At 33.8% G+C, this 12,961-nt stretch overlaps 1 protein-coding gene across 2 annotated transcripts in view; it reads right to left on the bottom strand.

Moving 5' to 3' along the window:
• The window catches only part of COL11A1 (collagen type XI alpha 1 chain), a 215,057-nt gene that overhangs the window by 14,880 nt on the left and 187,216 nt on the right, over positions 1 to 12,961 (bottom strand). For both annotated transcript variants that reach the window (XM_002751147.6, XM_035252270.3), the window contains 3 exons: positions 8,526 to 8,579; positions 8,260 to 8,367; positions 7,711 to 7,764 (listed from right to left, as the gene is read on the bottom strand). In XM_002751147.6, the coding sequence (XP_002751193.3) occupies positions 7,711 to 7,764; positions 8,260 to 8,367; positions 8,526 to 8,579 (216 nt within the window). The remainder of the gene's footprint in view (positions 1 to 7,710; positions 7,765 to 8,259; positions 8,368 to 8,525; positions 8,580 to 12,961) is intronic.

Genomic DNA, 12,961 nt, shown 5'->3' with positions numbered 1-12,961 from the left:
TTTTTATATAATACTTCTATTTCAATAATTTTACTTTAATAATTCAAGACTAAGACACGTATATTTTAAAATTCTATTTATATGACAATTATGGCATGACTTTAGCAACTAACTCTTTGTCCTGTCCAGGAACAAAGAAAATTTCATATTGATGACTTTGGAACTAACTGTTTAATCTACAAATTGTACTCTAGGCCAGGCACAATGGCTTCCACCTGTAATTCTAGGAATTTGGGAGCCTGAGGTTGGAGGATTGCTTGAGCCTAGGAGTTTGCAACCAGCCTGGGTAGCATAGTGAGACATTGTGTCTACAAAATAAACAAGCAACAACTAGAATAGGTGGGGTGCACCTGTAGTCCCAGCTACCTGAGGGTAAGGCAGGAGGGTCAATTGAACCCATGAGTTTGAGGCTTCAGTGAGCTATGATCATGCCACATCACTCCAGCATGGGTGATAGAAGAACACCCTATTGCTAGAAAAAGTAAACAAAACAAAAGAACACACCACACCAACAAACCAAATTGCTGCACTCCAATCTTGAAGACGACACAAAATACAGTGCTTGGTGTGAAATTATACAAGGGAAACTATGCAGGCAACAGATGCTGTCAGATGTGTGACTGATGCTAAAGAACTATTTATATGTGACTCATGAAATTAGGGTCATGATAACCTAGCTATGTCACTACTGCTTGCCACAAGTAAGGCACCCAGCAACAAAAGGAAACTGTTCACAAGGTTTCTCTATGAATTTGAATTATGCGGATAGAATTGAATTATCTCAACTATAATTTTAGCAATAATTTTTATTATGGCCCTAGGACAGCAAATTGCTTTAACTTCTACCAAAATATATCATGAGTCACCACTATTGTATCTTCTGCAGGCTACCATGAGTAATATTTCCCCCTATCTGGAAACGCTGTAATTTTTCAGTGTAAAAAAGCACATTATATCCTGGTGCATAACTTTTGTGAGTTTATAGTAGTAAGAACTGTGGATCTGATTCAAATAGTGTGATGTACTAGGAAAAGTAAGGGTTCAGAATAGGATAGGTCTGGCATAGAAACCAAACTCTCTTCTTAGCTACTTTAATTAGCTGGACAAAGGGAGCTTCAGTTTTCTCATCTACAAACTGGGGACTACAATTCCTATCTCATAGAGCTGCTGCAAGAATATGGATGGGCCCTCTCTATTCCTGTTTCTGAAGCCTACTTCTCAAATGGAAATGTGAATCTCAGGAAGAGCAAGAATAGTGTTAATAAAAATTAGCCCTTGTGTAACAATGGTATTTTGAAAAATTATTAGATATATTTATGTTTTTCAATTCATAAATGAATTTGAAATTCTCTAAGTATTAAAGTGGACAATTTCCCTATATTGTTCAATTAACAACAGACAACATTTATTTTCATAGAAGCACATGCAGTTTTTTTTTTATTATACTTTAAGTTCTGCGATATATGTGCAGAACATGCAGGTTTGTTGCATGGGTATACATGTGCCATGGTGGTTTGCTGCACCCATCGATTCTTCATTTACATTAGGTATTTCTCCTATGCTATCCCTCTTCTAGTTCCCCATCCCCCAACAGGCCCTGGTGTGTGACGTTCTCCTCCATGTGTCCATGTGTTCTCATTATTCAACTCCACTTATAAGTGAGAACATGCAGTGTTCGGTTTTCTGTTTCTGTGTTAATTTGCTGAGAATGATGGTTTCCAGCTTCATGCATGTCCCTGCAAAGGACATGAACTCATCCTTTTTTATGGATGCATAGCATTCCATGTTGTATACATGCAATATTTTCTTTATCCAGTCTATCATTGAGCATTTAGGTTGGTTCCAAGTCTTTGCTTTGTGAATACTGCTGGAATAAACATACATGTGCATGTGTCTTTATAGTAGAATGATTTATAAACCTTTGGGTATATACTCAGTAATGGGATTGTTGGGTCAAGTGTTTCCGGTACTAGATCTGTGACGAATTGCCACATTGTCTTCCGCAATGGTTGAACTAATTTCACTCCCACCAACAGTGTAAAATGTTCCTATTTCTCCACATCCTCTCCAGCATCTGTTGTTTTCTAACTCTTTAATGATTGCCATTCTAATTGGTGTAAGATGGTATCTCATTGCGGTTTTGATTTGCATTTCTCTAATGACCAGTGATGGTGAGTTTTTTTCGTGTTTGTTGGCCACATAAATGTCTTCTTTTGAGAAGCGTCTGTTTATATCTTTCGCTCAGTTTTTGATGGGGTTGTTTTTTTTTTCCTGTAAATTTGTTTAAGTTCTTTGTAGATCGTGGATATTAGCCCTTTGTCGGATGGATAGATTGCAAAATTAAACTAAAGAACTTCTATTACAGCAAAAGAACCTATCATCAGAGTGAACAGGCAACCTACAGAGTGGAAGAAAATTTTTGGACATGCAGTTTTAAGTGTGGATATGCTGAACAATAATCTTCTAATAAGGGGGAAATTACTAATCCTCAGAGTCAAGTTTATATGAGTTTAGTTATATTCTCTTTTGTATAAGAAAAACAATGATGCTACCCTGTTAAATCTCAGACAGACAAAAAAAAAACACAGGGAAATTATCAAATTCACTTTCAAGTAATCTCCCTCTTATCTTGGATTTTGCTCTCCACAGTAAAAACTATGTAAACAGTGAAGGATAATACAAAGGTAAATTACTACCATTAGTTTTAGATATGCTACAGATAAATACCTGTGAACTTTCTCATCCCATTCTAATAGAAAAAGCTAAAATGGCAAAAAAGAATTACTAGTGATACTAATTGCTCAAGCTTAATGAAAAACATATTACACATTATTTGTGTTTTCAATGCAATAAAAATCCTTTCCATAAATATTATTCATGAAGAAGTTAGAGATAATGAGTGTTAATTTCTCTAAGCTAATAATCTCTCATAACATTACAAACTACATCTAAAGATGAATTTGCCAAACCAAATCAATTTTTATTTTCATCAGTGGGAAATAGAAATTGGTAACATGGTGATATTGAGAGCAGTTATCAATGACCCTCTGAACCTGAAACAGATCAAAAACATCAACTCTCTATATAAAAATGTTATTCCAACTGTGCATATTTTCTATTTTCCTCTTTGGGATGGTGTAAATTGAAAACCCCCACAGAAATACATAATTCATAAGTAATAAAGTGAAAAGGAAAACAGGAATGAAACATTCTTAAGTGTCTAGAATACGCCGAGCAAACATTTTCCTCTGCAGTATTATGCTTTCTGGAATATTTGCTTTGATCTACATTTCAAAAATCTAGTTCATTAAAATTTAAAGGAACTGCAGATCCTACACTTTATTTAAAAGATAAGATTCTGGAATAGTGTTTACTCTGGTGAAAATCAAATGCGTTGTTATTTAAACCTTTTTAATCGTTATAGAATGCTACCCATATCACTCTTGTCTATAGATGACTTAAATGTAGTATTCAAGAAATAAACTGTAATTCAGTACCCCATCCTGTCTTTTAAGTTTTTATTTTTGAAAAATAATACTATCAGATATTTTATTTATCATGTTATTATCAAAGGAAGAAGTGTGTGATAATACCAAAGAAACTTGTTTGAACATAAATACTATATCATTTTTTGGCTGCATTGAAACAAATAGATTCTTAAAAGAATGTGAAACGAAACAAAAGAAACACTTAAAACTAAAACAGATGTTAATTCCGACTTCAAATAGTCAAGTACACTTTAGTTTTTAGAACGACTAAATCATATCAACTTTGTATCAGAGGGCAGAATTTAGATACCATCATTCTTCTCTTTAAAACCCTCAATTGGCCAGGCATGGTGGCTCACCCTTGTAATCACAGCACTTTGGAAGACCCAGGTCGATGGATCCCTTGAGCCCTGGAGTTCAAGACCAGCCTGGGGAACTATCAAAAACCTATCAATACTAAAAATGCCAAAAATTAGCCTGGTGTAGTGGCACGAACCTGCAGTCTCAGCTGCTGGGAAGGCTGAGGAGGGAAAATCACCTAAGCCTGGAAGGACAAGGTTGGAGTGACCGTGATTGTGCCACTGCATTGCAGTCCCAGTGATAGAGGGAGATTGTCGCAATAAATAAATGAAACATTCAGTCGTATTTCTATTAATGTTGGTTGACTACTAAAATAGTAGTATAATTCTACCAATACAAAATTCGAACGAAATTTTTAAAAATCCTTTAAGAAACCCTAATAAAATTATATTACACCAACTCTAACAGAGTTCTACTTAATAAAATATACTTGAATAGAGTACTTTATATAGGCTCATCATCATCCTTAGCTTTTGATTAGATTCCATATGTGCTATTAATCTTTTTTTTTTCTCCTTTTTTTGAGAAGGAGTCTTGCTCAGTTGCCCAGGATGGAGTGTAATGGTGCGACCTTGGGTTACCACAACCTCTGCCTCCCGTTGTTCAAGTGATTCTCCCCTCAGTCTCCCAGGTAGCTAGGATTACAGACATGAGCCACCATGCCCAGCTAAGTTTTGTATTTTTGTGGAGATGGGGTTTCACCATGTTGGCCAGGCTGGTCTCGAACTCCTGACCTCAGGTGATCTGCCCACCTTGGCAGCCCAAAGTCCTGGGATAACAGTCGTGAACCACTGCACCCAGCCCATATGAACTATTTATTCATCTTCAATTCCATACAGTGATCTAAGTACACATTTGTAGTGTATGTCTGCGTGTGTGTATACCTAGATATAGATGCAAATGTATTCATATGTTGAATTCATGTTTATAAAGAAGTTTTTGCCATGTGCAATATGTACTTTTTAAAGTAAAAAATAAATACTGTATCATCTCTGACTCTAGCAGAGATGGTAACACAGTGTGGGCAGACACCAAGCAGAAATCATTCTAAGAGTTTTAAAATATCACTTTGTTTTACTCTACCACAAAGAATTTCATATGCAGAAGCTTCCTATAAAATTGTTAAACTTATCTATGTGGGTAATGGATGTTCTGTTAGACATTTCAGTTGTCTAATTAGGTAGCTGCCAATCTGGAGAGAGGAAAGTAGGTAAGTTGTACTGACTGAAGAGTTAACTTGTATTTAAAAGTTGGGGAAAAGGGGAATTTCTTGGTAGCTTTATCTCGCCAGTAGAAACACTACAGTAGGTAGTTACAGGCAGCTTCTAGAAGGAGAAAAGAGACCTCATAGGTACTTGTGGAACTCCAATGATAAGCAAATTGAAGCCTGTGTAGATTTGGATATGGGTGTGAATATATGTTACCTAATGAGGGAGGAATTCATTATAGAGAAACTGTTATAGCTTTCACACAGACTAACTTCAGAGATTAACAGAAACCTCTGTGAATTTCCAAATTTCTGTCATTCTCACACTCACTATCTTATCCACAGGTAAACGTCTCTGTTCCTTCTTTAATAATCATATCCTATTTCTAAACAGGGAAATGTCCCTAGAGGAAACGATATTTAAATGGTCTGACTCTGTGTATATCTGGTATCCTCTGCCTGAGTCTATCACAGTACTTAACACATTAACACGTCTAACTGTTGTAAGTATGATAGTACTTGATCTCTTCCATTTGCTTTAATAGTCAACAACTTACATACAGGTTTATTGATGATACACATGGATGAATGCAGTCAAATTTAGTTACTTTCTGCTAAGAATATATAATTGATTGTTTTTCAAAATATTTATCATTATTTCATTCATTCAATTATTCTTGATTTGGTGCTAGTAGTACTAATCAGTAATATAAAAATTATTTACAAATAATTTTTTTAATTAACCTAAGAACTCCATGGGTTAGAAGATATCCATATCCCAATTTAACTCATTTAAACTTTACAAATATCATCAGATAGAAACTAGCAATATTTCCATTTTAGAAACGAAGAACTTAAAGCTTAATAAAAAAGATAACCTTAACTAGTAACCATAATAAGCTACTTCTCACTCTGATTTAAAAACGACCTATTAAAATAGCTTTTTCTTAGTTGAGTTGAAAGACTCATTAAATTGCCATAAATGGCTTTCTGAAGATGATTTCTCCACCCATCCTCACCTCATGAAGACTAAGGTGGCATTCTCACTGAGATCAGTCACCACAAGTCAAGACTAATTAGAGCTAGGAAAAAAGCTACACATTATAATTCACATTTTAAGTACTCTCCAATAAAACAAGCAGTCAGAATGAGCTGCAGTCATGCAGGTCACTTCTGATGCTTATCATTCCGCTTTACCTAAAGGATTTGGAAATTATTCTGTCCTCTTGCACTGTAAACTCGCATTAATTTAAGAGCCAAAAATACAAAAGTTTGCAAGCCAAATCAGGCGGCATGTCAGAAGGTTTTATTTTTAATATTAGCTGAAGGAAATCTCTAGCATTGTGCTTTTTATTTCATCTGCAGAAAGGTCAGAATATTTACTGGAAAATGTAAAATAAGAAAAAATCTCTGGCAAATTTTAGGGTGACATTAAGGCAAGGTATTTTTTTTCCAGGCTCTGACTCTGTGTAGTTATGAGTTCATCATATCTAAGGAGAATATTCCCAAGTAGGGGTACAGACATTCAACCAGGGCCTTTTCCCTAAGCTCATGAGATAATGCGCAGAGCTGATCATCTCGTGCTTGAAATCTACCAAAATTTGATAACTTTTATCTAGTTACTAAATAGGTGATCTTTAAATTCTTCAGTGAAAGTTTAAATAATCTCTTTAAAACTTATAAAATATTTGGTAGGTATGCTAGAGGAAATTGCTGTGGCATCTTTGTTAAAAGGAATAACCAAAATTCTTCCTGAATCAATTGTGAATTCCAGTTGCGATGGCGTTCTGCATATGATTCTGTCTCCAAGATAATTAATATATTTATGATAAGAAACATTGGAATAAATTTTAAAATATATAGAAGGACTTGACTTAACATTCATCGCACATAGAGTACTATATGTATTGTTTGCCATTTTGATTGATCACTTCACACTTAACCATTACTGGATAATGACACTCACAAATCTCTACCATAATGAATCTATCTATACAGCAAATAAGCCACCCAGTAAAAAATTGTTCTAAAGGGCCAGTCTTATATTCTCACTTTTTGCTCAAATTTGTATCAAGTATAGCTTTGGCTCCTATAATAAACTCCATCTATGAATACTATGACAGTCAGCAAAATGCTTTATTGCATTTCTCAAGCATGTTTGCACACAGACTTTATGACAGTCATCAAGCATCAGTGTTACAGTAGCCATATTTTTTTTCACTGAGTTTTATTGTTTTACATTTCAGCCTGTATGACTCACAAAGAGAACAATTTATTTGGTCAAAGAATCACTGTATGCCAGCATACTTTTTAAAGTGAAATGCCAGAAAAATAAGTGTAACTGCAAGCCTTTTAGGCAACTGTCCATCATAGGAAAATCACTGGCTGGATCATTAGTGGCATTTCATTCAGAATGGAAATAATCTTTTTCATCCAAAGTGCAAAAGAAAGAAAAAAATCTTCTGATCAAGTAGTTTATTTTCCATATACCTCTATCAGGTAGGATTAGTTTCTTCTAAGACAAAGTAATATACTTCCTGGAATATTAGAAATAATACAAACCAATTTATAAGCTAAAATATCAAAAATTCTAGCTAGTAAACAATTTTGTTGTTGAAGTTTTCACTTTTAAATGACTGAAAAGATCTTACTCACCATAGGGCCAGGTGGCCCATCTTGGCCCGCAGCTCCAGGAAGACCTTGTTCTCCCTACAGAAAATAAAAATGATTGATTTTTGAAATTAATATAATAATGAATATTTCTTTTTAAAATTTTAGAAATACAACAAGAAACCAAAGCAAATATAATCTTTAAGTTCCACCATATAGAGGACAACTACAAATATTGTAAGTAATTTTGGGTCTTTTTACTATGCCTACATGTCTATATTCACATACACACAAATATATATAAATGTGTATAATATATATATAAACCTTTCATATCACTGAAATTTTAAAATTTAGTTTTCTGTTTTCTTTTTATAACTTAGTGTTTCACCATGAACTTATTAAATAAATAATATGCTTAAATATTTTAAGAGTACCTGATATTTTTATATTATATTTACAGAATTCCCATAAAATTATCCACATAACTTATGAAATAATGTCAACATAAGCACGTTCATTCATAATTTTTTCTTTTTAGAAATGAAATGTTATTTTCAAAATGGTATCTTTTTAACACAGATAGATGCTCACCACAGGGCCAGGGATGCCCCGAAGACCTTCTGGACCAGGTTTCCCTGCAGGTCCCTGAGGACCGACTGGGCCGGTTTTTCCAGGAGGACCTTCGGCACCTGCTTCTCCCTGTTAGGAAATAAAATATGGAAGCACATTAATGATGAGAAGAGACCTTTTACTATTTTATTAAATGTACTGAAATAAATGTTGATCAGTTTATGCATGTCATTTTCAAACATAATGCCTATTATATAAATAAATGTATGTATATAATTTTTTTTTACCTTAGCGCCTTTTTCACCTTGTCTTCCTTCTGCACCTGCAGCTCCAGGAGGACCCTATAGACATAAGATTTAATGTAAAACATGTATCACATATTAATATAAGGACACATATCAAAATATGTATCACATATCACACATATGCAATAAAATGTGTATCACATATCACACATGTATCGCATATAAAGGAATGTTAATAAGAACTTGTTTAAGAATGCCTGTAATCCCAGCACTTTGGGAGGCCAAGGTGGGCAAATCATGAGGTCAGCATTTTGAGACCAGCCTGGCCAACATGGTGAAACCTCGTCTCTATTAAAAATACAAAAATTTAGCTGGACATAATGGCTGGTGCCTGTAATTCCAGCTACTTGGGAGGCTGAGGCAGAAGAATCACTTGAACCCAGGAGGCGGAGGTTGCAGTGAGCCATGATTGTGCCACTGAAGTCCATCCAGCCTGGCAACAGAGTAAGACTCAGTCTCAACAACAACAGCAACAACAAACAAACAAACAAAAAACAACAAAAAACACTAAAGTTTAATTTGTAACAGATTAATAAATTGTAGTTTTCTATCATTTGGTTTAAAATACAATAATGAAAATCAAAACCCATTTTATGTACAAATTTTCTCTTAGAATACTGAAAAACAGCACAAATTAAGTATACTACAGACAATCACTTCATATCAATATAAAAATGCAGTAAAAATAAAGTTTTTACAGCAATGCCGATGAACTAAAATTATGTGTTAAATACTGAGATATCACTTATTATGAGTATGTAAAACAGAGATATAATTTATTATATTTTATTATTAGAAAATTATTTAATGTGTGAGATTTTACTTGTATTCTCATATGTTTTTTAAAAGTGGCCCCTTTATTAATCCTAGAATATGAATATGTTCATTCATTCTTACAAAATCACATAGTAAGTAAAGAAACACAATATTTTAAATTATGATGGTCAATAGACACAGTATTTTCATTTTTGAGAACTATGTAGTTCACATAAATAAGTAAAATGAAAGTCAATATCACTTTTTAAATCCTAATGTTAGAAGTAAAATGGAAAAACAAAATTACACTTTAGATGCCATCCAAAAGCATGAGTACAGAAAGACTGAAAAAGAAACTTAGTTATTTCCAGGAAACTGCTTTTCATTTTTTCCATCAGACTCTCTTGTTTTCCATTTGTTTACTTCAATTTTCATAATAAATTGTGCTCAAAATCATTAACTGAGGTCAGGTGTGGTGGTTGCAGACAATAGTCATGGTGGTGTTGACTGGTGAGAATAAAGTGAGGCAGGAGGAAAACTTTTCCTTTTCAGATGCCATATTAATATTCTAATGGTGAATATATCCCAGCCTTCTATATACTATTTTAAACTGAGTGTCAATAGAGGTGGATGATGGGAGGTTGCTTGGTGAGTAAAACGTGCCTGGCTTCAATGATGCACACAATTTAAGCCCAGACTTCACCATGATGCAATATGAATATAGCAAATTTGCACTTGTACCCCTGAATCTACACAAAAAGTAAAAGTGAACAAAGTGAGTATCGAGCACTTCAACGATTCTATGAACTCTATAGAATTTCATGAACTCATTTTATCTCAGAAAGAGTCAATGATAACATCATTAGTAATTATTCTCTCAATATCGCTCCTATAATTTTATTTATTATTGGACATTCATTGTAACTCAATTCAAAAATATGATGTACAAATTCCACAGGAAGTCTCTTGACTTTCCTCAGATATGTTAATCAAAATATATACATTAAAATTTCAAAGGACATCTTTTAAATTTCATATTTACGCAAAGGGAATTCTGTATTGAATCATGAATTTCACATTTGTTCTTCTGTTAAAATGTTAAGCCAGAAATTATTTTGGTGTGATATTTAAAATAATAACATATGCAAAGTAGCTACAACAATCATAACGATTGTTATTTTAGAAATAGAAATAATGTTATTCAATGAAATAGATTTTCCTTATTCAATGACAGTTTTTCCTTGGACAAGTAACATAATGATATGTAGTCTTAACCTCAAAATACTGCATTTACAACATGAAGGTTATAGTAGAGAAGATTTATCAATACCCGGCTTTTTAAAAAGCAACCCATCTATATCTATTGTCTAAACACCAGAATGAAAACTTCACTTTTACTTCAAAGAATAAAGAAAATCTGAATTAGAAGAGCCTAGAGAATTTTAACATAAATAAATGACAACACAGAACTAAATTCCAATTAAAATAAAGGGTTCCTTGTCCCTAAATAATTTCTTCCATCTGTGAACAAATATCTGTCATAGTAAAGATTTTTTATTAAATGACTTTGTTCTACTCTTTTTCTCCTTTTTCCAATTTTATTTATTCCTTATATTTTTTCCAGATGACAAAAAAATTCAGAAAAACTAGGATGAAAGCAGATATACTTTTTCTGAGAGTAATAAGTGTCCTTTAGCGAAAAACTCATGTGTTCCCCAAAAAGCAGGCATTAAAAACTTAATCCCCAACACAGTGCTGGGAAGTAGGACCTAATAGGAGGTGCTAAGGCCATGAGAACTTATGAATTGATTAATAATGAATATAAAAAGGCAGAGGTGCAAGGCATGGTGGTTCAGGCCTGTAATACCAGCACTTTGGGAGGTCGAGTCGGTGGAATCGTCTGAGGTCAAGTGTTCAAGACCAGCCTGGCCAACATAGTGAAACCCCATCTCTACTAAAAATACACAAAATTAGCTGGGCGTAGTGGTGGATCCCTGTAATCCCAGCTACTTGGGAGGCTGAGGTAGGAGAATTGCTTGAACCCAGGAGGCGGAGGTTGCCGTGCACCGAATCATATCATTGCACCCCAGCCTAGGCGACTGAGTGAGAGTCTGTTTCAGAAAAAAAAAAAAACAACCTGAGGCTGTGAATTTGATATCTTGCTTTCTTGCTGGCAATTTGCCCTTCCACCTTGGCAAGACAAAGCAACAAAGCCCTTGCAAAATGTGGCCACTCAATCTTGGATGTCCCTTCCTTCAGCCAGTAAATCTGTGTTTACAAAACAAAGACAATGCCTGTGGACAAATTCTTGTCCTCAAAATTTATTCCTCATATATTTGCATAAATGGAGGAGGAGAAACAATCTGGTGAGAGCTTGTTGTACCTTCATGAAGTAAATGAGGGTTCTTATTGAAAAATGCCTCATAAAGCATAACACACTAAAATAGGCCTTAGTTAATTCTCCACCAGTTATTATTGTTATAAAAGATTTTTGTACCCATGAGAACTATTCTTCATATAAAGCATCTAATCTGATCTTCTTTCCACTATTCAAGTTTTACAGTATAATTCTATAATTTGCTTTTTTCCACTCACGTCACATTTAAATATCCCTTATAGTCCAGAAATCAGCTATGCATATAAATAACAAAAAATTGAATTCATAGAATTGGCACAGAAATAGTACAGATACAAAAATTAACAAATAGTACATTGTAAAATAAACAAAGATGAGATCTGTACAAAATAGGTACAATGATTCAGTTTGGCAGTACAGAGGATTTTCCTAAAAACCTAGTCTCTGATCTGAATCTTACAGTGTGGATGGATCAGAGAAGGATGGTTTCTTCTAACACTTTACCTTCTGATCACTTATTCCTTTAAGCACTCTGATGCATGCTTAAAGGAATAAGAATGGAAAGTACAGACACTCTACCAACCTGCTAGTAGTTCACTTAGGCTAGTAGCTAAGCATTTGTGCATTTGTCTTGCTGAACAGTGGCAGAATATTAGGGTGCATGATGATATGGTGACTTGAGATTTGGGGAGGAAAGAAGAGAATTCGAGAAAGGAAGAGATTTGGCATATGGAGATCTTAATTTTTTAATGTTAGCAAAACAAACTATGACAAATTTAGTACAAAATTAGTTATTTGGATAAATAAACATTTTGAACATATTAAATGAACCAGAATTTTTGTTTCCCACATTAATAAATTTTAGAACAATTTTCCCAAACAGTATTAAAAACACTAATATTTAAAATGTTTTAGAAATAAATTTGATTCAATATTTTCAGATCCTTTAATACTCTTCTTGGACTCTGAATCTCCTAGAGGGGTGTATAATCTCTGTAGTGGTTCCCAGTTTAAATGCAGACCTTGTTTTCATAATGACCTTACTTGGAAGGCATAGTTTTGTACCAAACAAATTTTAAGTGGATTTATGATTTATTTTATTATTACAATGTAATTTCTACCTATACATTTATATCAGAATTTTTCAAAGTATTTTGTAAAAGAAAATGTCTGAATTTGAAATTTAAATTAATACTATATATATAATACTAATCCTGGACGTGTGTGTGTATATATATATGTGTATATATATATACACACACACACACACACACACTGTACATTCATATACATGGCATATATATAT

This window comes from Callithrix jacchus, chromosome 7 (assembly GCF_049354715.1).
Source record: "Callithrix jacchus isolate 240 chromosome 7, calJac240_pri, whole genome shotgun sequence".
Taxonomy (NCBI): Eukaryota; Metazoa; Chordata; class Mammalia; order Primates; family Cebidae; genus Callithrix; species Callithrix jacchus.
The sequence above is the reverse complement of the archived record's forward strand: the minus strand, read 5'-3'. Positions and strand labels throughout refer to the sequence as shown.